General features: G+C 48.5%; 1 protein-coding gene and 1 long non-coding RNA gene across 2 annotated transcripts; one reads left to right on the top strand and one right to left on the bottom strand.

The window, feature by feature from the left end:
• Positions 1 to 39: 39 nt before the first annotated feature.
• Positions 40 to 2,538, top strand: LOC132322715 (uncharacterized). The gene is made up of 2 exons (XR_009485170.1): positions 40 to 1,681; positions 1,988 to 2,538. It is a non-coding gene; the product is annotated as an uncharacterized LOC132322715 (long non-coding RNA).
• KIF9 (kinesin family member 9) lies at positions 2,237 to 26,272 on the bottom strand. The gene is made up of 23 exons (XM_059837338.1): positions 25,989 to 26,272; positions 25,471 to 25,548; positions 24,246 to 24,391; positions 22,945 to 23,032; positions 22,212 to 22,377; positions 21,982 to 22,088; positions 19,624 to 19,848; positions 18,467 to 18,550; positions 18,248 to 18,340; positions 17,525 to 17,672; positions 16,233 to 16,297; positions 14,354 to 14,431; positions 13,209 to 13,277; positions 12,459 to 12,563; positions 12,113 to 12,168; positions 11,573 to 11,732; positions 10,473 to 10,579; positions 8,942 to 9,136; positions 6,335 to 6,543; positions 5,625 to 5,804; positions 4,083 to 4,198; positions 3,193 to 3,294; positions 2,237 to 2,428 (listed from the first exon to the last, which is right to left on the bottom strand). The coding sequence occupies exons 1-23, from the start codon at positions 26,232 to 26,234 to the stop codon at positions 2,321 to 2,323; spliced, it is 2,931 nt and encodes a 976-aa protein (XP_059693321.1). The 5' UTR covers positions 26,235 to 26,272; the 3' UTR covers positions 2,237 to 2,320.

Below are 26,272 nucleotides of genomic sequence, written 5' to 3'. Positions count from 1 at the left end.
ACCGCGCAGCGCCGGGATCCCTCCGGGAGCGGCCGCCGAGCCCCGGGACACGCCGGCATCGGGCCCGGGATGGGGCCGCGATCAGCCGCGGCCCCGCCGGGAATTTGCTTGGCACACAGCGGGATCGCCCCCGAGACCGCCGCGGCCACAGCGGGCACCGGCACCGGGATCAGCCGCAGCACCGCCGGGATCCCACCGGGATCAGCCGCAGCACCGCTGGCACTTTCTTGGGACTGTACTGGGATCATTGCAGGGATCGTCGGGGGCGCGCCAGAATCAGCCTGGGTGTCACTGGGATCCCACCGGGACCCAGGAAGGGGTCAGCGGGGCGCACCGGGATCAGCCGTGGGATTGCGGGGATCTCCTCCAGGTCAGCCCTGCACCACCAAGGTCTCCTCCAGGTCAGCCCCGCACTCCCAGGATCACCAGGATCAGGCACGGCATCACTAAATCTCCCCAGGATCACCAGGACTGTACCAGGCTGACCCCTGGGATCACCAGGGCCACACCAGGTTCAGCCACGCTATTCCCCGGATCTCAGCATGATTCCCCTGGGGCCACATCAGGATTAGCTGCAGGATCTCCTTGGGATCACCCCTGGGATCCTCAGGATCTCCCCAGGAGCAGATGGGAGATCGCCAGGGCCACACCCAGGTGAGCTGCAGGACTGCCAGGATCACCAGGGCTACACCTGGATCACTCACGGAACAGGCAGGAACTTCCCGGGATCTCTCAGCATCACACTGGGATCACCCTCAGGACCACACCAGGATCAGCAGCACCCCCAGGATCACACCCTGAGATCACTCCTGGACAGCAGCACCCCTTGGCACCAGATCCCTGGGGCTGTTCCAGGCCCCATTTGCCCTAAAAATCACTAAAACTCCTTTTTTCATTTCCCAGGTCATTTCCCATCTTTCCAGTCCGTGGGAGAGCTCCTCCATGGAATGGTGCCGGAGCACTTCAGGAGACCCAGCTGCTTCTGGGATGCCTGTTCACATGGAATCTTCCAAACCACCTTTACAGATTCCAATATTGAGATTTGGAGGATTTTCCCAGTTTTGGGAGCATGGTGTGGGCAGGAGGGACCCACAGGGATGAGGTGGGAAGCAGAGGAGGGGTAGATATAGGAGAGGACAAAGGAAAGTTTAGTTCCAGTCGTGTGGAAGCTTTTTCCTGGGAAATCCAGCCTGGCCTGAATTCCCAGCAGCTTTTGGAACCTCTGGAATTGGATCATGACAAGGAAAAGGTGATTTCTGGGATGTTCTCCAATGCCTTCCCAGGAGCCAGGTGCTGTTATGGGGACAGAAGGAAGCTCCAACAAATTCAAACAAACTGAGCCCATGGATCCATTCCTTTTCCCAAATCTCCATGGAACTGGGGGTGGCCTGGGGAAAATCTGGGATGCCTGAATTCAGGATGCTCCCACCATGGCCGGTGCTGGTTTTGGCAGGAGGATGTTTCTGACAGCTGGGGGGTGCTGACTTTGGGGCTTTCAGCATTCTCCTCCCAGATCCCAAATCCTTCTGAGCGAGCTGGAGGGGCTCATCCTGGAGAAGAGGAGGCTCAGGGGGCACCTTCTGGCTCCTGCAGTTCCCTGGAGGAAGGTTGGAGCCAGGAGAGCCTGGGCTCTGCTCCCAGGGAACAGGACAAGAGGGAATGGCCTCAAGGGCAGGTTCAGGTGGATATTGGGAATGTTCCTCTCGGAAAGGGATCTCCAGCCCTGGCCCAGCTGGTGGAGGTTCAGGTGGATATTGGGAATGTTCCTCTTGGAAAGGGATCTCCAGCCCTGGCCCAGCTGCCCAGGGCAGGGGTGGAGTCCCCATTGCTGGAGGGACAAGCCCTGTGGATGTGGCACTTGGGGACATGGTCAGGGTTGGTCTTGGCAGTGCTGAGGAATGGCTGGACTTGATCTTGGAGGGCTTTTCCAACCAAAACCATTTCATGATTCCCCAGAAATTAATTTTTGTTTCATTCCCTTCTCCAGGCAGATCCAACAGGCCAAGCCATGACTTGCTGCTCCAATGGGAACAAGCCCAGGAGAGCTGCAGCTCCAGCACCAGGAGAGTGGGAATCAGGAGCAGCCTGGGTTACCCACAGCAACTTCTGTGCTCTGATCCTGCCTTTTCCAGAGGCTCGGGAACACAAGTGGTGCTGTTGGAGCTGCCTGGCTCGTGTCCTGTCCAAACAACAGCATCGATCCCCAGTAACTCCTGCCTGCCCAAAGGTTGCGTGGTTCACTTTTCCTGCTGTTTATTTTCACAAATCGATGGTGGACGCAAGCAGGAGGCACTTCCTGAGGGGAATGCTGGGATCCAGGCTATGTGATGGGCAGGAGGGATAGGGCTTTCTTCTTGCCAGCAGCAGGCACCAGTCCGGGTTTCCTGTGCATGTTCCGGAGAGTCGCCATGGTGCTGCTGAAGGTTTGCTGGGAACAGGGAACACAAAGGGATCACTGAGCTCAGCTCGGCTCTCAGAGCACACTTCTCACCTGTAAAAACTTTTTTCCTGAAAAATGAAACCAAATGCCTTCTCAGACTTTCCACGTGGTGCTGGAAAGAGCTGGGAGAATCCCCATCACACCAGCATTGCTCTGCTGAGAGCAGATCCCAGCAGGTTCCAAGGAGAAGACAGGAATCCCTAAGAAATTCTCCAGAGCATTGAAAAGATGTTTGAGATGTTTTCATGGAATCCAAGAATTATTTCAGTTGGAAAGGACCTTAAGGTTTATCCCAATCCACCCCATTCCATGGACAGGGACACCTTCCACCATTCCAGTCTCCAAGCTCCATCCAGCCTGGCCTTGGACACTCCCAGGGATCCAGGGGCAGCCACAGCTGCTCTGGGAATTTTATTCCAGTGTCTCCCCACCCTCCCAGCCAGGAATTCTTTCCCAACATCCCATCCATCCCTTCCCTCTGGCAGTGGGAAGCCATTCCCTGTGTCCTGTCCCTCCATCCCTTGTCCCTCTCCAGCTCTTTAGGGCCTGGAAGGGCTCTGAGGTGTCTCTGGAGCCTTCTCCAGGTGAACATTCCCAGCTCTCTCTGGGTGAGTTTGTTCTGGCCAGGCTGGACAGGGCTTGGAGCACCCTGGGAGAGTGGAAGGTTTCTCTGCCTGTGGCAGGAGCTGGGACTGGATGGTCCCGAATGTCCCTTCCATCCCAATCCCTTCTGGGATTCTCCCTGGGGTTACCTTTTGATCTCTCTTCATCCTGGCCCTGTAGAAGGACACGGAGCCCGGGCAGTCAGGCAGCACCTTCTCCTGCACCTGCTCAAACTGGTCCTGGTCTTCATCCTGCCAGGGAAAAGCATTCCCCATTCCATGTGCAAAACACACACCTGGACACCTGGGACAACCATCCCTTTTGTGGCACCAAACACCCACTCAGCCAGGAAAACCCTGCAAGTGAGAGGTTCCCCTTTCCACACCTTGGAGGAGCAGCTTTGGGCAAAAACCTGCAAGGGTTGGGATTTTCCCACAGGAAAAATTAACATTCCTGGCTCTCCCAGCCTGGCTCCAGCCCTGGAGCAGCTCCAGGGCCTCCTCTGGATCTCTCCAGCAGCTCCAGGTCCTTGTGCTGTTGGCCCTGGGGCTGGGCAGCTCTGCAGGGGGGTCTCACCTCAGAGGTGCAGAATTCCCCCCTTCTGGTCACACTTTTTTTAGATGCAAGAATTCTGGGAAAGGGGGAGTTGAACAGAAATGTGCTTTCCAGGATGAGAAAAGGCCCAGGTCCCCACATGGCTCCTACCACAGGACTGGTACTGACAAGTGTCCCAAGAGTTTGGCTGCAAAGCTGGGATCCCACAGGCTGGGAATCCAAACTCCCTGCACCCCCGGGCACTTTGCCCAGTTCCTGGTGTTCCACAGATGCCCAGGTGCCTCAGTCACTGTCCTGATTTAGCCTCTAAACAGTGAAGGGAATGTGACAGCAGGATGTGGCTCCAGATATTCCCTTTGTGCCTCATTCCTTCTCCTCCTCCTCCTTTTTCTCCTCCTGCTCCTCCTTCCACAGGCTCCCTCATTCCCTCACCACCCCACACGTGGCTCCTGAGGAGAATCAGCAGAACTCTGGGATAACTCACCAGGCACATGACTCTGTTTATGGGAATCATTCCAGGTCTGATGTTCCCACCAGGTTCCAGAGCTTCCTTCACATCTTTAGGGAGACGGTAGTTTTCGTTGTACCAGATCTCAAACTCTGCAAAGCCAAGAGAGCCAATTAATGGCTGTAATTAATGACCCAAAGACAGCACGGATTGCTTGTCCCTATGGATCAGGCAGCGTCTCAGTGCTCCTAACCCCTCAGACAGGAGCCCAGAACTCCAGGATCTGGAGTTTAAACGATTGGAAAAGTGAATTTAAGGAGGCTGTTGGCTGTGCTGAGGTGGCCAGGAGGTGGTGGCCAGCTCTGGGGACAGTCCCCTGGCCATGAGAAGGCACCACTCCTGCAGCCCCCAGAATCCCTTTGGAATGGGCAGCACGGCTGGGGCTCGGATTTCAATCCCACACACTCAAGCACAGCCATTTGCCATCCCATAATAGGCAGTGAGAACACACAGCAGGTGGGAATTATGTCCTCATTAATCCTGGGCATTTCCCAGAGCACTCCACTCCTGATCTGGGAGAGTCCTGGATGTTTGAACAAACTGCAAACATCTGGAGCACCTAAAAATGCCAAAGCCAGATCCAGCAGGAAGCAGTGGCACAGCTGTGACTGAATCCTGTTTATCCCTGGAATGATGGGAATGATTATCCCATTGCTTCCTGCGTGGGATGCTCTGATGGATCCAAGCTGTCCCCTGGCAAATCCTGCCATGTGCTCAGCATCCAAATGTTTGGGGCTCTGGAATTCCTACAGGGACTGGCTTCCCTCGGAGGGGCAGATCCAGGGATACAGCAGGGCCAGTTGGAACCCACGGATTTCAAGGTGGAGCCCTGCAGGAATTTGCAGGGATTTCCCAGGCAGAGCTGCAGCCAAGCTCCTTTTCCTGATAAGGCTGCAACTCTGGAAGCTGGGAATCACATAGGGACAGAGGAAATATTGGGAATCCAGAGGCAAAGCCCTATCCCAGGGCCATTCCTTAACCACCACCTCTGTTAAATCAAATCAAGGATGAGATCAGGGTCAGCAGTGTAAGATTCCTTGTGGGAGGCTTTTTCCCCCATGTAGGGGTGGGGCCAAGGAGTAGAGAGACATTATCTGGGAGAGAGAATCTGCAGCAATTCAAGGTTAGGTCAGAAAATCCCACCTGATTATGGATAAAATCCAGTCTGGAAGGCAGCAGGACAAAGGACAACAGAGAATGGTAATTTGGCACAGGATGGAGGGACAGGACCCAGGGAATGGCTCCCACTGCCAGAGGGCAGGGATGGGTGGGATACTGGGAATCAGGAATTGTTCCCTGGGAGGGTGGGGAGGCCCTGGGATGGAATTCCCAGAGCAGCTGTGGCTGCCCCTGGATCCCTGAAGTGTCCAGGGCCAGGCTGGACATTGGAGCACCCTGGGATAGTGGGAGGGGATTGGAACTGGATAAGCTTTCAGGTCCCTTCCAACCCAAACCACTCTGGGATCCCACGATGTTTGGGAGTGCTCCAGTCTGGATTTATCCCCTGGTGCTCTGTACCTGTGATGAGCCTTTTCCTGCACTTATCCACGAGGTGCTGGCAGTACTGGATCTCTGCCTTCAGGTCCTTCAGCTCAGTAAAGCCAGCCCTGTGCTCCTCCTTCAGCTCCTTCATCTTCACAATGAGGGAGAACTCCTTCTCATCAATGATCACCTGTCCTTTCTCATCCATGTATTCTCCTGGAGAGGGAGAAAAGGAAGGGAAGGTTCTGGTGAGGGTGGAGAGCAGGGGCAGGGCTCTGCAGATGTCACACCTGATGGAGGGTCTGACTTGGCTCCCAGGGGAAAAGTCCCTGGGATTGCTTAGATGGGATATTGGGAAGGAATTCCTGGCTGGGAGGGTTGGGAGCCACAGGCTGTCCAGAGCAGCTGTGGCTGCTCCTGGATCTCTGACAGTGTCCAAGGCCAGGCTGGATTTGGTTTGGAGCAGCCTGGGACAGTGGAAGGTGTCCCTGTCCATGGCAGGGGTGGAGTGGGATGATCCTTAACATCCCTTCCAACCCAAACCATTCTGGAGTTCTGTGACCACCCAAAACTGCTCTGGAACCTGGAAATCACATAGGGACAGAGGAAATATTGGGAATCCAGAGGCAAAGCCCTATCCCAGGGCAATTCCTTAACCACCACCTCTATTAAACTAAATCAAATCAAGGATGAGATCTGGACGAGACCATGAGAGCTCCATCCCCTGTCCCATGCTGCCTCCTCACCCTCCTGCCTCCGCTTCCTCTTCTGAGCCTCCAGAGCCTCCTTGGTTGCCTCCATCTGCTCCTTGAGGCTGTTGATCCTCTGTGCCACAGAATGGCTCCCCTTCTTCTTGGCAATGAGGATTCTCTTGTTGTCCCTGAAGATCCTGTGGATCTCCTGTCCAGTCTCCTTCTTGAACACCTCAAAGGCCTGTTGCTTGGACAGAAGGGGCCTGAAAGCAGATACAGACACAGGAGCTCACTCTGTCCTGCCCTGCAGCATGCAGTGAATGATTCAGGTTGGAAAAGCTCTCCAAGATCGAGTCCAAGCGTCCCCAGCACTGCCAAGGCCACCCCTGACCGTGTCCCCAAGTGCCACATCAACATGGATGTCACATCCCTCCAGGGATGGGGAACCACCACTGCCCTGGGCAGCTGGGCCAGGGCTGGAGAACCTTTCCAGGAGGAACATTCCCAATATCCAACTCAAACCTCCCCTGGCCCAGCCTGAGGCCGTTCCCTCTGCTCCTGTCCCTGTTCCCTGGAGCACAGCCTGACCCCCCCGGCTGTCCCCTCCTGGCAGGAGCTGTGCAGAGCCACAAGGTCCCCCTGAGCCTCCTCTGCTCCAGGCTGAGCCCCTTCCCAGCTCCCTCAGCCTCTCCTGGGGCTCCAGCTCCATTCCCTGGACATGCTCCAGCCCCTCAGGGTGGTGAGGGGCCCAGAACTCGACTCAGGATTTGAGGTGTGGCCTCCCCAGTCCTTGGGAATAGCCACAGCCAAGGTCTGATGGGATTTCTGTGGGTTCCTTTGGGGTTCCTGGCACTGCTCCCATGCCAACCCCAACACCCACTGTCCCCCAGAACTAAGCTCTTCTCACAGACACCATATTCCTCAGGAGATGCCTCAGAACTGAGTATTCCCTGGAAAGCCAGCCTTTCATGGGTTGAATTTTCCCCAAAATAATGGATATTGTTCCTCCCTATTGTTCAACAGAAGCCTGTGCTCTGCCCATGCTGCATTCCCAGCAGGACCAGCCCCCTCTGGAGCCAAACCCCACAGCTCCAGGCTCTGGCCAGCTCCACAGCACTGCTGCCATGCCTTGGCAGTCCTGCCTTTTTTCCAAGTCAGAATTCCAAGTGCCATTCCTGACTTTTCTGTGAAATGGCTCTGGTGCCAGCGTGTCCCAGTGAACACCTGGTGTTGTTCCAGTATGAGCCACCCCAGGTAAAACAGGGAGAATGTCACAGTGCACAGGTGCTGCTCTGTGCTGGTGATATTCCTGGAGAGCAGGATGGGCTTGGGAGCAGAAGGTAGAGACAGAAAACCATGGAATGATTTGGGGGGAAGGGGACCTTGTTCCAAGCTCATCTTGTTCCAAGGCAGGTGCCCAGAGGGTTCCACATTCCTCACTCCAAACTGCAGCTCCTGCCTTCCCTGAGTGACCTCTTAAGGGCATTTTCCAGCTCCTCCAGGGCTGTGTGAGCTGGCACAGGGCTGTAAACAACAGCCCCTGGGCAAAGTGCCACAGCTCCAGCTCCCAGAGGCAGCTCCCAGCTGCTGGAAGGGCTCTGGGATGTGCCTCCTGCAGCTGCAGCAGCCTGTCCTGCCAGCCCTGGGACCCCAGAGGGCACAAATCCCGTGTGGAGGGCACAGAGGGGATGGAGACACAGTGAGGAGCTCCAGGAGGGAATTCTGCAACAGCTTCACTGCCCTGCTGGAACCCAGAAACCACATCCTGGGCTGATCCCAGCCTGGGCAGCAGGAAATGGGAATTCTGCCCCTCAGGTGAGACCCCCCTGCAGAGCTGCCCCTGATCCAACAGCACAGGGACCTGGAGCTGCTGCAGGGCTGGAGCCAGGCTGGGAGAGCTGGGAATGTTCCCCTGGAGAGGAGAAGGCTCCAGGGAGAGCTCAGAGCCCTGCCAGGGCCTGAAGGGGCTCCAGGAGAGCTGGAGAGGGACTGGGGCAAGGCATGGAGGGACAGGACACAGGGAATGGCTCCCACTGCCAGAGGGCAGGGATAGATAAGAGATTGGGAATTTGGAATTGTTCTCTGGCTGGGAGGGTGGGGAGGGGCTGGGATGGAATTCCCAGAGCAGCTGGGGCTGCCCCTGGATCCCTGGCAGTGCCCAAGGCCAGGCTGGAGCAGCCTGGGACAGTGGGAGGTGTCCCTGCCATGGCAGGGGATGGAATGGGATAATCCCTAAATTGCCTTCCAGCCCAAGCCAGTCTGGAATTCCAGGATTCTTTAGCTCCATTTCCATGACTGTGGGGATTTCTGGCTGCAGATGATGTCTCCCTGCAGTTTTCCCACTCACCAAAGGGATGCTGCAGTTTTCAGAGATTAAACAACTAAATGAATTTAAATAAAATAAAATTGAAATTAAAGAAATTAAATTAATTTAAGTTTTTAAATATTCAAGAGCAAGTGGCCAGGGCAGAGCTGGAAGCACAGAGGTGGCCCTCACCACCACCACGTGGAGCTCAGGGGGCTCCCACCACCACTCCTGTCCTGTATTCCTGCAGATCTCCAAATCCCTCCCCTTTGCCCTGGAATTGCACTCAGGGAACACAATCCAGTGTAAAGCACCCTCTGGAAAAGGGGATTTACTCCCTCCCAGGGAAAACCTACCTGAGGTTCTGCAAATCCTCTGAAGATCGGATTGAGGACTCTTCATCACTGTCCCGGTCACCTCCTTCCTCTTCCTGTTCTTCTTCTTCTTGCTCTTCTTCTTCCTCTTCCTCTTCCAGATCCTTGGTGGGGCTTTTGGATGATGAGGATTCATCCTGACCTGCCTCAGGAGGAGGGCTCCCAATTCTTTCCTTCCTGACAGGGGGGCAAAGACAAACCAGATTCATTAATTCTTCACCAAAACACACTGCAGGTTTGGCTTTGCTGAGTTCAAAACTGATCTGAGGCAGCTTCCAGAAGTTTCCAGAGGAATATCCACTGACAAGGAATGAAGTCAGCCTTGTTCCCACAAATCCCTCATCCTCAGAGTGGAGGACGTGCCCTGGATACTGTGGGGTACAGGCCAGGCTGGAGAAGCTCTCCTGAGAAGGATCCCAAGGAGAGCAGTCCCACCCTGCCCAGCCTTGGGCACACCTGGACAAAGGTTAACCCTCTCCAAAAGGAATCCCCAGGGATTTGATCCAGCCCCACAGTTAAACCAAACCTGGCTCCCTGCTCCTTTCCCTCCACAAGCCCCTCCAGCATCAACTGCAGGGAATAGAAACAGAATCATCATGGAATCATGGAATGGGTTTAGTTGGAAGGGACCTTAAAACCCACCCCAATCCACCCCTGCCATGGCAGGGACACCTCCCACTCTCCCAGGATGCTCCAAACTTAATCAATTCTGCCAGGGATCCAGGGGCAGCCACAGCTGCTCTGTGACCCTGTGCCAGGGCCTGCCCTCCCTCCCAGGGGATTTCTTCCCAAGGAATGGTGTGACCAGGACAGTGGGATTTGGAACACTGGCAGAGGAGTGTTTGCCACATCTCCTGAAACCAAAACAGCACAGCAGAGCCCAGGGGTCACGTGGACACCAAAGCCTCGCTGGTTCCTCTGCTCCCTCCATGAAGACTTTGGGGAAGTGTCAGGGAGGAACCAAGCAGGGTTCACTTCTGTACCCCAAAGGCTCTTCCTCTGCTCAGGACTGGCTGCTTCCCCCTTCCCTCCCCAAATCTCTGCTGCTCCTCTGGCAGATCCCTTCATTCCCTCCTCCATGGGCTGCACACTCCTGCCTGACCAGAGCTGGGCACTGGGAAATGCTGGGTCCTGCACATGGGTGCCACAAGAACTGGGGACAACAGCTGGGAAAGGCCCTGAGGGGGACAGGAGGTGCCAGGGAACAGGGACAGGACAAGGGGAAACATCCCCAAGCTGGGCCAGGGGAGTTCAGGTTGGATATTGGGAATATTCCTTCCCAAAAAAGGCTCTCCAGCCCTGGCACAACTGCCCAGTGCATGGTGGAGTGCCCATTGCTGGAGGGATTTTAAATCCCTGTGGATGTGGCACTTGGGGACATGGTCAGGGGTGGCCTTGGCAGTGCTGGGAGATGGTTGGACTGGATGATTTGGGAGGGCTTTTCCCATCTTGACAATTCCATGATTCCACAATTATCAGAGGTAGAGGAGAGGTGTGTGACTGCTTAACTCACTCATCAGCTTCCTTCTCCCCATCAGAAATGGGGGATGTAGGAGGAGTTCCAATCTCAACAGTGCCTGCATCAACCTCCGAATCCTCATCCTGGTCAACTGTGCTTTCCTGGAAAAGAAAGGAATAAACCATTTGTGCACTCCATGGAAGCACAGAAAGGAAAGATGGAAACCCAGAGGAATATCCCATTTGTGCACAGCCTGGTAAGATGGAAACACAAAGGAATATCCCATTTGTGCCCTCCATGGAAGCACAGAAAGGAAACATGGAAATACAAAGGAATATCCCACTTGTGGACACCCTGGAAAGATGGAAACCCAAAGGAATATCCAATTTGTGCACAGCCTGGAAAGATGGAAACCCAAAGGAATATCCCATTTGTGGACACCATGGAAGCTGTCCAGACCTCACCCAGCAGCTCCTCCATCCCCTGGAACAGCCTAATGTGGGAATTAAAAACTCTGTGAGAGCCCACAGGAGGATTTATGGCTTAGGTGGGATTTATACACTTGGCTCCAGACATTATAAGGATTAAAAAAGGGATCTCAGCAGAGGCAGGACCTCACCTTCTCCAACCCAGTGACACACAGGTCACTTTGGAGGTGGCATTGCACAGGACATTGAGGGGGCTTTAAACTGAAAGGGGCACTGTTTAAATGGGATATTGGGAGGAATTCCTGGCTGGGATGGTGGGGAGGCCCTGGGATGGAATTCCCAGAGCAGCTGTGTCTGCCCCTGGATCCCTGGATGTGCCCAAGGCCAGGTTGGCTTTGGTTTGGAGCAGCCAGGGACAGTGGGAGGTGTCCCTGCCCATGGAATGGGATGATCTTGAATGTTCCTTCCAACCCAAACCTTTCTGGGACTCTAATTCCCATTTCCTAAATTATTCTGTGCAGATAAAGGGCCCAATTAATCCCCCTGCTGCCTGGAATTCCTCTTTGCTAATGGTGCATCTCTGCCCTGGACACATTTTTTGACAAACTCGCCCCAGTGACATTTCTGAGTTTGATTTCAACAGGAAAAATTCTGCTCTGTACAACTCCCACTTTGGCACAAAGGAGCTCTCAGGTGCATTCTGGGCCAGGCAGCCCCAGGCATTACCGTGCCCTCCTCCTCCTCCTCCTCCTCCTCCTCCTCCTGCTCCTCCTCAGCCTCCTCCAGACGCAGATCAGAGCTGGAGATGGACTCAGGGCCAGCCCCAGCCATGTATCCCAGCCCGTACTTGTTCCAGAGCCTGTTCTCCAGCTCTTCCTCCTGTTGGCTAAGGAAAAAACAGTCCTTTAGGAATCCTTTCCCACCTGTGAGCCCTGCCAAAGGCAGATTCCCAAAGAAAAACCCCTTTACCTGGGGTTTTATCCCTCAACACCCCTCCCATGGTAACCTTTGTGCACTCTCTTCCTCTCCTTCTCCATGACATTCCCTTAGGGCTCTTTAATTAAAACTTTTTGATGGTTATTTTAATACTTTCCAGGACCTTTTAATGGTCCACAGCAAACCTTGCTAACTCTGCTCAGTCCCATCCCCTTGTCTGAACCTTTAACCCAGGTTGGAGCAGCCTGGGATAGTGGGAGGTGTCCCTGCCCATGGGATGGTCCTTAAGGTTCTTCCCAGCCCACACCACTCTGGGATCTCTGGACTTACCTTAAAATCACTTTGAACTGTCTAAACACCTCCTGGATCTGCCTGACATTCACAATCTGAGGAAGAGAGGAACAAAGCCATCAATTTTGGTATTAATTATATAAAGGAGCTCCAAAAAAATCAGTTTAAGGGGTTTTAACATTAAGGGAAATACTTCCAGAGCCTCCAAATCAGCAAAAATGGAATGAAAACATGCAACAGACTTAACAAAGGAAAAAGAAATCAAATTACAATTCTGTAGTGGGTTTGGGGTGAAAACCAGCCTCTTCAAAAGACATTGTCACTGCTCCTCTCTTGGAGGGAAAGAGGATGGAATCAGGGTTTAAATCCTTTTTTCACTACTTACATCGATTTCCTCAATGACTCCTCTGAGGTATTTCTGGACTTGGGATCTGATTTCTGCTCTCTGGGCTGTAGTCAGGGGGTTGTAAGTCATCAAGGAATGACTTGTCTAAAAAAAACCCAAAGATTGGAAAACTGAGAATCAGGGAGTTGCAAACAGCTGAGGGAGCCTGTGAGAAGGACAGGGACAGAGCTTTGGGCAGGTCCTGTAGTGGTGGGACAAGGAGTGATGGTTTTAAACTAGAATAGGGGACATTCAGGATGGATTCAAGGAAGGAATTGTTCCCTGGGAGGGTGGGGAGGCCCTGGGATGGAATTCCCAGAGCAGCTGTGGCTGCCCCTGGATCCCTGAAGTGCCCAAGGCCAGGCTGGGCAGGGCTTGGAGCAGCCTGGGACAGTGGGAGATGTCCCTGCCATGGCAGGGGTGGGATTGGGATGGGCTTTAAGGTCCCTTCCAACCCAAACCATTCTGGAATTCTGTGATTCCACTGCTCTGGCAAACACCTGGAATTGCTGTGCCCATTTCTGCTTGGCATTCTCATCACCTGACTTGGCAGGAGATGGGGTTTGGGAGCAACCAACCAAGATAAGAGTCTGGAAAAAACCCAAACCCCATCTCCAGGGGCTGGGGGTTGAAATTCCAAGACCATCCCACTGTGTGGGACCTTCAGAGGTTTCCCTAAGCCCAGAGGATGGCGCTGGCAGCAGAGGGAAGGACACAACCCCACTGGACAATGAGTTCACTGCTCCTCACCAAGTTGACCTGCATGATCAGCTCTTGCTTCAGGAGCTGGATCTCCTCCTCCAGAGCCTTCACTGATGGCTAACAGGAAAAAAAGGGTGAGCAAACCACTAAATTATACTGGAAAAACAAAAAACTGCTAAAGCAGCACGAAATTGGCTGCTGGAGAATATCCCAGCTGGACCCCAGCTCCCTCAGGGCCTGCAGCAGGGAATTGGTGGCTCTGGAAATCAGTTTGATTTTCCTTTGATAGATTATTATTTATATTCTATTATTGCTCCCTACAGGACAGTTTGTGCTGGGAGCTGCCTGCAGAGCCTGCCCAAGCCATCACTGCTTTTTAATGGGATGATTTCCTGGTCTGGATTTGCAAGGACCATCAAATTCCAGGATCTGGGATATCATCCTGGAAGCCAAGCATTGTGCAGGGCTCACCTCTGCCCTGAACTCAGCAGCTCTGGCAGTAACTGGGACAAAGGGGAGGCTTTCCTGTGCTGGATCTGACTGGATTTCTCCCCAACACGGAATATCTTCAAGGATTCACTTTTTAAAATGTGTTCCCAGAAAGGTGAGCACAAAAATCTTGGGATTCAGGGAGAAGTGGGCACTGAGCTGCTTTGCAGTGACCTCTGGAGCAGCAATGCACAAAGCTTCCTTCCAATTTCAGCTCCTCCAGTTTGGTTTTCACTCTGAAAGTGCACTCTAATATCCTGTGATCCCTTCCTTTGAATGATTCCCTTAATTTCCCAAGTTTTCTAATTGTGGAGAAGCTGTTCTGTTACCAGCAGCAACAGGGGGAGAGCTGCAGCAGGACTGGAGATATTTCCCTGCATGTCAGGGGAATAATTCACCACAAGACCTCTCTGTTGAGAGCTGAATCTCATCAGAAAAACGTGGGCTATGCAGAAGAAAGAATTCCCAGGGAGGTGTGACCACCTGCATGGCTGTGCCTTAGACCAGGCAGCTCTAATTACAAACCTGTAAAAAGGTTTGATATTGATCCATTTTAGCACCCACCCAAAATCAGCAGTGCCAGCTTGGCTGAGGAAGGGTCATTTATGAAACTACTTGAGTTTCCTCAGGTTTTTCAGGTCATTTCCTAAATAAGAATGATAAAATGAAAACATTTCCCTTCCCCAGGCCCCTGCTGGCCCTACCTCCCTGTAGAAGGGCTCGTTGGGGACAGGCTCAGCTGTCACCCAGTTCATCCTGGTGGCAAAGCGGAGGGAGGACAGCTGGAAAATAAAAGTTTAAAGGAAATAAAAGAGATCTTGGCAGAAATACCATTTTCCTGATCTTTCTACTCCATTCTGTCAGACCCAGGAGCAGAGAACTATCAAATCTGTGAATTGTTCCAGGGGATTCCTCCCTGTTGGCTACAGACCAGCTCACCCCGGGGCATTTTCACCATCTGGTCATCCACAGGTGAAAGAACAAGCCCTGGGAGCTCCCTCCCCCTTCCTGCTGCAGCAGCTCAGCTCTGCTGGAGCTGGGCAATCCCAGGGACACCAGCAGGGGATGTCCCATGGAAACACTAATCGTCATCATCATCATCATCATCATCGTATAAATATAAATTAAAACTATGAATCTTAGTATAAATATTATTATAAGTATAAATAAATACTAATTACTATTACTACTATTATTATATTATTGCTATTATTATCTAATAATATCATCCTATATTACATAATAGTTATTATAGATTTATATTATTATTACCATTATTATATCTTATTATTATATCATAATAATATACTATAATATAATATACTATAATATAATATAATATACTATAATATAATATACTATAATATAATATACTATAATATAATATACTATAATATAATATACTATATTATAATATACTATACTATAATATACTATACTATAATATACTATACTATAATATAATATAATATAATATAATATAATATAATATACTATAATATAATATAATATAATATAATATAATATAATATAATATAATATAATATAATATAATATAATATAATATAATATAATATAATATATAATATATATAATATATTATATATAATATTTTTATTTTATTTTGCATTATATATTCTTATTAATAAATTATTATTAATATAGATAATTACATTAATAAAATTAATGCATTACTAGTAATAATGATTAATTATTATTAACAATACTAATTAAATTAATATATTATGGTATAGTCTATATTATTACAGATTATATATTAATGATAATACCACAGTGTAATAACATTTATTATTATAATATAAATATAAATATACTTCTACATATAACTATAAATATAACTATACTTCTATATAAAAATAAAAATAAAAATAAAAATAAAAATAAAAATAAAAATAAAAATAAAAATAAAAATAAAAATAAATATTTATTGCTATTATTATATATTAGTACTATTATTATATTTTATCATAATATACTATATTATATAATAATATAAATGTAAATATATAATGATTATTATTACTATTATTATATTTTATTTTATTAATATTATAATACTATATTATATTATATTATACATTATATTATACTATATAATATATATAGTATAGTATACAATACTATATTATATACTATTATACATTATATACTTTTAGTAATAAATTATTATTAATATAGATAATTACATTGCTGAAATTAATAATTAATAATAATCATTGTTAACTATTAATAACTCTATTAATAATTGATATATTATGGTATATTCTGAATTATTACAGATTATATATTAATAATAACACCATAGTGCATTATTATTATGGTTATTATTATTATTATTATTATTATTATTATTATTATTATTATTATTATTATTATTATTACTATTTTCTCTCCAGTGAGCCTCAATCTGAGCAGTCGTGCTGTGCCTCAGGCTCTCAGCTGACAGGAGTCTGGACTGGAGCCCTTGGGGTGTTCTCCTCTCCAGGTGAACATTCCCAGCTCTCCCAGCCATCACCTGAGCTCTCCTCAGTTTGGGATGAACTGGGAATTCCTCCCACTCACCGTCTCTTCCACGTGCTCAGCTTCCCCGAAGATGTTTGTCACCAGGACAGTGTTGCAGCCTCCCCCTGGGAAAGAATCATAATTAAAATAAAGCAAATAATATCATTTGGGGTGATTTTTATTGTTTTGATTCCTTTCCTGCCGTGTATTTTATTATGTGCTGATTAAAACAGAGGAGAGGTAAAAATGGAGTTGTATTTTTTTACAAGGTTTTTATAGGATAAATTGTTTAATTAAGAAATGAGACCTAAATTATTTTTAACTTAAAAAGAAATTACTTGTGACTCATAATGTGGATTTTTAAAATTTAATTACATAATATTATTTAAACTTATGAAGAAGAAGGTGAAGAAGAAAGACCAGCTTGTCTAAAAACTTTTGTGTTGTTTTATATATATATATTACTGTAGTTTAAAACTTAAAGTTTTCTACTATGTGATATTACACACTTTTATTCAAATTATGTACATATAATTTTAGTTTTATTATTTAATTTTGGAAGTTTTTTCTACAGTTTTAGGTTAAATGTAGTGTTTGCTTGGGGGTCAGTGTCTGTTAACACAGAAAACCTAAAATTGTCAGTAGCCAGGGTTCCAACAGAATCCCAGAATGGTTTGGGGTGGGAGGGATTTGGTGATCAGCCATGGGCAGGGACACCTCCCACTGTCCCAGGCTGCTCCCAGCCTGTCCAGCCTTGGACACTTCCAGGGGCAGCCACAGCTGCTCTGGGAATTCCATCCCAGGGCCTCCCCACCCTCCCAGCCAGGAATTCCTGCTCAGGATCCCACCTAGGGCTCTTTCAGATTAAAGAAGCACAAAGGATGCAACTGTCCCTCCAAAGGGAACATAAACAGAGGCACAGAGTGACTGAAAAGGTGAAATTTGTGTCTCATGAAAGGAGGATGCAGGAAGAGAATGGGAATAAAAACTCTGAGTTCCTGGAAGAGAATGGGAATAAAAACTCTGAGGTCCTGGAAGAGAATGGGAATAAAAACTCTGAGGTCCTGGAAGAGAATGGGAATAAAAACTCTGAGGTCCTGGTGCTGGTAAAGATTCTGTTTCTCAGGATGCCCAGAGCAGCTGTGGCCGCCCCTGGATCCCTGGAAGTGTCCAAGGTTGGACACTTGGAGCAGCCTGGGACAGTGGGAGGCGTCCCTGCCGTGGCAGGGGAGGAATGGATGATCCTTAAGGTCCCTTCCAGCCCAAACCATGCCGGGATTCCCTGATAAATGATGGCCCCAGGACTTGCCCTGCCCAGTTTAGCAGGAGCTGGGGGCAGTGGCAGCTCTTACCCAGCGAGTCCTTGAGGACGTGGGTGAGTTTGCTCTGCCTGAAGGGGATGTGCTCCCTCTTGGGATCGGCCAGGGCGATGATCAGCTGCTCCAGGAAGGACAGGGACTTGTTGATGTAGGAGGCCTCCACCCTCACCTGGCCCTCGGACTGCAGTGGAGAGCAAGAGGAGACAGTTCTGGTCACAGCCAGCACAGGGAGGGCTCCTCAGCAGGGGAGGACTCTGCAGGGCTGATGTTGTTTTGGTTCTGATCAGTGCAGAACGTCACAGAATCAGGGAATGGCTGAGGCTGGAAAAGGTCTCTTAGATCAGTCCAACCATCCCCCAGCACTGCCAAGGCCAGCCCTGACCATGTCCCCAGTGCCACATCCATATGGATTTAAATCCCTCCAGCAATGGGGACTCCACCACTGCCCTGGGCAGCTGGGCCAGGGTTGGACAGCTCTTTCCAAGAAGAAATATTCCCAATATCCCACCTGAACCTCTCCCTGAAGCCATTTCCTCCTGTACCTGCTCCCTAGGAGCAGAGCCCAACCCCCCAGCTGTCCCCTCCTGTCAGGAGCTGTGCAGAGCCACAAGGACCCCCTGATCCCCCTTTTCCCCAGGCTGAGCCCCTTCCCAGCTCCCTCAGCCCCTCCTGGTGCTCCAAACCCTCCCCAGCTCTGTTCCCTTCCCTGTTTTTCCAAAGGGACCCAAAGGAACCCGAGGAGCTCCCAGCACTCACCCCAGTCTTGCTCAGCCTCTCAGACCCTGCCAGGTCAATTAAGGTGATTTTAGATTTAAGGCATTTGTGATTTGTGTAATCTCTGGAACGACACTGAGGGAGAGAGGAAGAGAAACTGCACTTAGGGGCTGACAAAACTGGAATACAGGAAAAAACAAAGATCCTCCTGGACCCCTAGAAAGTTGTCCCAGTCCAGAGGAACCAGGCTGGAGCTCTCACCTCGATGTACAAGGTGAAGATGCAGTGGGATCTGGAGGAATTCTTATTCAGGCTGTGCTCTCCTATCACTCTGTTGGTCTCACCCTGCCAAAGGATAGAAAATTCCAGGCTCAGTTCATGGAATTGTGGCTTTTTGAGGATAAGCCAGGCAAAACCTCTGTGGCTCTTTCCATCTCCTGACGACTGGAAAAGCAAAGAGCTCCCCAAGCTTCAAATGGTGCTGAAAATTCCCACAGGTGTGATGGGCAGGGATCTGAACCTCTGCCAGGAACACAAAGGGATGTTGGAAGGGGCCTTAAAGCCCATCCCATCCAACCCCTTGGATGGCCAGGGACACCTCCCACTGTCCCAGGCTGCTCCAAGCCCCAGTGTCCAGCCTGGCCTTGGGCACTGCCAGGGATCCAGGGGCAGCCACAGCTGCTCTGGGAATTCCATCCCAGATCCTCCCCACTCTCCAGCCCAGGAATTCCTAATTCCCAACCTCCCATCCATCCCTGCCCTCTGGCAGTGGGAGCCATTCCCTGTGTCCTGTCCCTCCATCCCTTGTCCCCAGTCCCTCTCCAACTCTCCTGGAGCCCCTCCAGGAATTGGAAGGGGCTCTGAGCTCTCCCCAGATCCTTCTCCTCTCCAGGTGAGCATTCCCAGCTCTCCCAGCCATCATCACCCTTCTGCTCTTTAAAAAGGAAGAGGCAGCTCCTGCACATTCCAGAGCTCAGGACACCACTGGGTTATTAAAAAGACCAGAGACAGATTTTAAGGACAGCAGATGGCTCTGGGTGAGGATCCACCTCCTGCAGCCACATCCAATTATTCATCCCTGTTTTCCTCACCAGCTGAAGCATCCATGTGGAAAAGATGCTGATCTCAGTAATCAAATCCCCTTACAAACCTCTCACCCTGAACAGCTCTGCTGTCAATTCCAACAGTGCCATCATCACCCCAAACCATCTTTTCTCGGAGCATCTTCCAGAATCCCTGAGCCAGGGCCATTTTCCTTGCAAGACCAAGAGTTTTCCCAGTTCTTCTCCCCACAGCCAAGAGGGGTTCAATGGCAGAACCCCATTCCCTCCCTTGGCCACCCACTCCTGCTTTTCCACCTCCTCCTTCAGCCAGCACCCACAACCCCGGGACTGAAGGGAACATTTGGTTTCTCTTGCCTCAAAAAGGAGATGCAGAGCCTCCTCCTCGTGGCTGACAGGGTGGATGGAGAGCCCCTTGACATAAACCCCCTGGGGACCATCCATGACAGCCAGCTGGGTGTCCTTGCAGCCCCGGCCCAGCGCCGGCGCCAGCAGGTCGAACAGGGCCTCCTTGTAGATCTCCAGGTAGGAAATTCGGACAGTCACCAGGATGTTGAGGAATGATGCAGCTGATTTGAAGACCTGCACCGAGACAAAGGGTTTGTGTCCGTTCACAGGGAGGATTTTCAGTTATTTGTGGATTTTCAGAGAAGGTATTTGGGTAGATGTTGGTATAAGATATGAATGGTGTGGTATAAGTAGATGTAAGATATAAACAGAGAAGTTATTTGGGCACATGTTGATATAAGATATAAAATCTGTGGTGGTATAAGTAGATATAAGATATAAAATCTGTGTGGTATAAGTAGATGTAAGATGTAAACAGAGAAGATATTTGGGTAGATGTTGATATAAGATATAAAATCTGTGTGGTATAAGTAGATATAAGATATAAACAGAGAAGGTATTTGGGTACATGTTGGTATAAGATATAAAATCTGTGGTGGTATAAGTAGATATAAGATATAAGATATAAGATATAAGATAGATATAAGATATAAAATCTGTGGTGGTATAAGTAGATATAAGATATAAGATATAAAATCTGTGGTGGTATAAGTAGACATAAGATATGAACAGAGAAGGTATTTGGGTAGATGTTGGTATAAGATATAAAACCTGTGTGGTATAAGTAGATATAAGATATAAAATCTGTGGTGGTATAAGTAGACATAAGATATAAACAGAGAAGATATTTGGGTAGATGTTGATGTAAGATATAAAATCTGTGGTGGTATAAGTAGATGTAAGATATGAACAGAGAAGGTATTTGGGTAGATGTTGGTATAAGATATAAAACCTGTGTGGTATAAGTAGATATAAGATATAAACAGAGAAGATATTTGGGTAGATGTTGGTATAAGATATGAATGGTGTGGTATAAGTAGATGTAAGATATGAACAGAGAAGGTATTTGGGCACATGTCGATATAAGATATAAAATCTGTGGTGGTATAAGTAGATATAAGATATAAGATATAAGATATAAAATCTGTGTGGTATAAGTAGATATAAGATATAAACAGAGAAGATATTTGGGTGGATGTTGGTATAAGATATAAAATCTGTGGTGTTATAAGTAGATATAAGATATAAGATATAAAATCTGTGTGGTATAAGTAGATATAAGATATAAACAGAAAAGGTATTTGGGTACATGTTGGTATAAGATATAAAATCTGTGGTGGTATAAGTAGATATAAGATATAAGATATAAGATATAAGATAGATATAAGATATAAAATCTGTGGTGGTATAAGTAGATATAAGATATAAGATATAAGATATAAAATCTGTGTGGTATAAGTAGATATAAGATATAAACAGAGAAGGTATTTGGGTAGATGTTGGTATAAGATTTGGATGGTGTGGTATGAGTAGATGTAAGATGTAAACAGAGAAGATATAAAAAGATATATTTCCCATTAAAAGCAACTGTGGGCAAAGAGTTGCTGAAAATTCCTTCCGGCCTTGACCTGCTTGGAAATGTGAGGATGTGAAATGAGAAGGGTGTAAAATATAAATGGATATAAAATAGAAATAAATACATTGAGGTGTGTACAAGACATCAATTTCTGTAATATAGAGACAGATGTTGACAGAGAAATAGTTCTGAACAGCTCCAAGTGCATCTAGGGGTGTGTGGGGCTAAATCTGAGCTCTGAGGGCCCAGCTTGGATTTGGATTCAATGATCTTATAGAATCATGGAATTCTGGAATGATTTGGGTTGGAAGGGACCTTAAAGCCCATCCCATCCCACCCCTGCCATGGCATGGACACCTTCCACTGTCCCAGGCTGCTCCAAGCCCTGCCCAGCCTGGCCTTGGGCACTGCCAGGGATCCAGGGGCAGCCCCAGCTGCTCTGGGCACCCCCTGCCAGTGTCTCTGTGCCTTAGAGGTGTTTTTAAATGATTTTATGATCAGTTTTATCCTGATTTTACAAAATAACAGTTTGGAAAACACCTCTTTTGAAGGCTCAGTGACATCTGAGGAGCAGCAAGAATTCAAACAGGAACTAAAGGGGAGCAACCTCTGAAAATGACAATAAAACTCCTTTATTCTTTAACCATCATCCCTGGGGTAAAATGAAGGGGAAAAAACCCCACATAAAACTTACTCAGTGTGTTCAAACACTTTCCTATCAGCAAGAGGTGACAGAAGAGTGTTCCCTGGGGTCCCTCCCTCCTCTCCTCCCAGCCAGCTGCAGTCAGTACCTGCTGGATGGCTCTGGGGATGATCCCTCTGTTCCTGTACTCAGAGGCTGTTCCTGTCATGGTGTAGGTTTTGCCAGCTCCAGTTTGCCCATAGCACATGATGGTGCCTAAAAAAGTCCCAAAGCCAAAGGAAAAAGTCAGGAGGGAGCCTCCAACAGAACAGCAAAGGGCTCTCTGCTCAAGCCCAACCTCTTGTTGTGACCAAAAGAACAAGAATTGCAAGAAATCACCGTTGTAGCCCTGCAGAGCTTTGCACACCAAGTCCTTTGCCACAGTCTCATAAACCACTTCCTGGGAAGTGTTGTGCAGGACCCCATCCAGCTTGAAGGACCAGTCAGTCTGAGAGTTATTCACAACTCCTGCCCTGGGACTCTTCTGGATGTAGATATCGATGCTCTGCAAGCCAACAAGAGAGGGAGATCAACTCAACAGCCCTGAGGGTTTGCAGCACTTCAGGACCTGGGGTTAAGTAGAAAAGGGAGCACAAATAACACAGTTATTGTACTGCCTTGGATGGTTGTAGATGTCCTAAAAATATCTGGTAATGCTCTCAAAATTTCTGGTGACAAGTATTATAAATAAAAGGCAATGTGGTTAAGCTCATCTGTTTAACTTTCAGTGATTTTGTGCCTCAGGGAAATTAATTAAGCTAGAGAAGGCAAAGGGAGGGATTTGCATAAGAGAGGATGGAAACAGACTGTGCCAATTTGTGGTTAGCACTGGGAAATCCTCATGGATCAGCCAGCCCCAGTCCTCTGGAGGGTTTTCCTGCTGATTGTACCACAGCAATTGTGTTTTCCATCCTCACCCTCGCTGTGACAAAACCACAGCCAAGCAGGAACACACCAACCAACACCCCCAAACATTATCCATGGCCTCAAGGGATGGAAACATCCTGGGTTTCCACTGGAAAAGCTGAAGCCAAACTCCAGACCTTTCCCACTGCAGTTTCTTTGGCTCTACCTTGCTGTCTGCCCCAAGCCTGATCATGTCTTGGGCAAAGTGAGCAGTTGGCCTGACCCGCACGAACGCCAGGGCTCGCCTCGGTGCTCTGAGGACAGAGAAAAACAGGGAAAAGAATCATCCTGCACTCCCTAACCTGAAATTTACATCATTTCTCAGCAAAAGGTGAGGCAGAGGACTCAAAATTCAAAGCAAAATTTGGTAATTATTCAGCTGCAGGTTTTATTCCCCATTAAAAGCAACTGTGGCTGAAAATTCCTTCCAGCCTTGGAAATCTGAGGGTGTGAAAGGAGAAGGGCCAAACTGATCCTGATTTCCTGATCTCCTCATGTGCCCCAGGCTCAGGAGTGCTGGAGAACACCAGTGTTCTTCTTCCTAGCCTTGGGAAGCAAAATATTCACAGGAATGGGAGAGGGATTTTCTTTGGTCACAGGCAGACTTTTATTTTTAAATAATTTCAATTCCCAGGGAACAGCTGATTTGCAATTTGCTGGAGGAAATATCCACAGGCTGGAGGATCTGCTGAGTAAAACCCCCACGAGGAGGGCTCAGGGATCATCCAGCTGCTGAAGCCCCATGCACTGAGGATTTTTAAATCCCTGGAAATGTGTGAATCCCACATTTTCCTGCAGACAGCCCCTGCTCAATAATTGTGCAAAAAGCAGTGACAACTTCTGGTGTGGGACAAAATCTTTGGGATTTCTGGTACATCCAGGATTTTTGTGACCTCTCACACTTCACCTGCTGTAAAATGAATTGTGGGGGTTGGAGCTGAGCCAGGATTTGTTGGGTTTGAAGCAGGGTGTCAGGAACAAAGTTCCCTGGTAGTTGTTATTCACAACAAAATTAAAAACCACAAAAAAACTTTGTTTTTCTATTTGTAAAAAAATCTCCATAACCTTAACAAAAAAGACTTCTCTCCCTAAATAAACTTTAAAAAAACCCTATTCTAAAAATAATAAACTAAATAAAAATTTTAGGTATCATTTCTTTGCATTATCAGTAAAAAAAAATAAAATTGTGGCAGGGGGGAAAGAGAAGTATTCTGAAAGGTTTATTTAAATTCTCACTACTTTTTTTTCCTTTTAATCGCTATTAATAAAACTTTCTTTATACCCTTTTAAAAGTTTGAAACCTACTTCACCTTTCTGCTAATCCTATCTCCCAACAAAAAATAAATACACTAGGAATTAACCAATTAACCACCACACTCATCAACATATTAATTAAAAATAACTAAATTTAAAAAGTCTTAAATTAACAAATCCAAACCACTGCACAGGGGGGCATTTGGGGCATACCTGGGGCTGTCCCCCTCGTGCTCTCTGTCACAGAGCAGTGAGGAGATGATGCTCTCCTGGTCCTCATCCTTCTCCTTCCTCCCCTGCTCTGGGCCCGGGCTGTGCTTCTGCTCCGGCTCCTGGAATTTCACAGAGCTCACAGAAACCTGTCCCAAAAAACCCAAATCCCAGTGGTGGAGCAGTTGGGAATTAATTCTCCAAAGCAAGAAAAACAGCAGGGAATGAGGAAGGGAAATTTTTTTGGGGAAGAACTTCAGTAAGAATCAGAGAGAGGAGAAACTCTAAATAAGTGGCATTTTCCTTGCTGCAGCTCTGTGGGGTTTGGGCAGGTGAGGACAACAGCAATCATTGCTGGGAGGGGTTGTGAGCACCAGGAGAGGGGAGGGAATTCCCAGAGCAGCCCTGCAAGTGTTTCAGGCCAGGCTTTGTGAAAAGTGCATGTTGGATAACTCTTTGCAGATATTAAAGGGAATACTAGATGTGTTGGGTTGTATTCATTAGTAGTACTGCATTAATTTTTTAAAGCAGTGTGCTAAAGATAATTTTATATTATTTATTTACATTATACAATATTATATTATATATATTTATATTATATATTTACAATATATATTTACATTACACAAGTATATTTACATTATATAATGTTAAAACAGAAACTATGAGATGTAAGAGACTTGTTTAACTAGCTCAAGAAAAGGATGAGATAATCAAGGAATTCTTTGCACAGGGATAACAGCAACAAGACACCAAAATCCCCAAGAAAAGAATTATTGCCCCCTTCTCAGGAAAGACACAAGTGGCTTCCACCTCCTTCCAGACATGGAGGAGCCAACAAGATGAAGGGGAAGGAGCTGACAATAACCAGAGAACACTCTTTGTTTGAAAAGAATGTTTGCACCATGTATGAGCTATATGAGTATGCAACAGGCCATTGCTTTTAAGGGTTAATCCTTTGTTACTGAGGGTTAATTTGCCCAGAAAGACACCTGGACTGTCCATCTGTCTTTGTTTTTATTGTCCTTTATTGTCCTAACTCTGATTGTCCCTCTATGATTTTTACAACCATTTTATTACTATTAAACTTTTAAAATCTCAAACCAAGTGATTGGCATTTTTCACAGCCTTGGAGCAGCCTGGGGCAGTGGGAGGTGTCCCAGCCATGGCAGGGGGAGGGTTTGAGGTTCATCCCCACCCCAACCACGCCAGGATCCCTTGGAATTACCTCTTGTTCACTCTCTGCTTTGGATGAAGAACTTGCACTCTTTTCCTGCCCCTGAGAGCTCTCCTGCTCCTCTTCCTCCTGCCAGGGAAAAACAGCCCCAGTCCCACGTGGGCATGATCCACACATCTCCACAGCCTTGCCAGTGGGAGGCTCCCACTCCCACAGCTCAGATTTTGGCAGGACTTTGGGGAAAATCCATCTGGAAGGGCTGGGACCTGGCGGGGGAAGCTGTGGCTGCCCCTGCACCCCCGGCAGTGTCCCAGGCCAGGCTGGACACTGGGGCTGGGAGCACTCTGGGACAGTGGGAGGTGTCCCTGCCTGTGGCAGAGGGCGGAATGGGATGATCCTTAGGGTCCCTCCCAACTGAAGCACGCCGTGTTCCCCTCCAGTGCAACTCCCGAGGCGGGTGGGGGGCGATGCCTGGGGGGGCTGATGCCGCCTATGCGGGGATACCACCTCCGATGGCCTCTTGAGGAGGGGAGGGCGACCCCCCGAGCACCCCCTCGGCCCTGTCCCACCTGCGACCCCTCTGCAGTCGATTCCGGCGTGGCGTCCGGGGTCGCCATGGCAGCGTCCACTTCCGGGTTCTCTATGGCAACGGCTACTTCCGGGAGAGCCCGGAAGTGGCCCCGCATACGGCGGCCGGGCGGGGCCAGCGCGCGGCGGGGGCGAAGTGAGACGGCAGCGGGACGGGAGTGGCCGGGACGATGCTGGAAGCGGCGGTGGCGGCGGACCCGGAGCTGGATCCCGAGGATCTGGTGCATTTCTCGGTGGGAGACCTGCCCAGCCGCGGGTATGGAGT

The sequence above is a fragment of the Haemorhous mexicanus genome, chromosome 1, assembly GCF_027477595.1.
Source record: "Haemorhous mexicanus isolate bHaeMex1 chromosome 1, bHaeMex1.pri, whole genome shotgun sequence".
Classification (NCBI taxonomy): Eukaryota; Metazoa; Chordata; class Aves; order Passeriformes; family Fringillidae; genus Haemorhous; species Haemorhous mexicanus.
The sequence above is the reverse complement of the archived record's forward strand: the minus strand, read 5'-3'. Positions and strand labels throughout refer to the sequence as shown.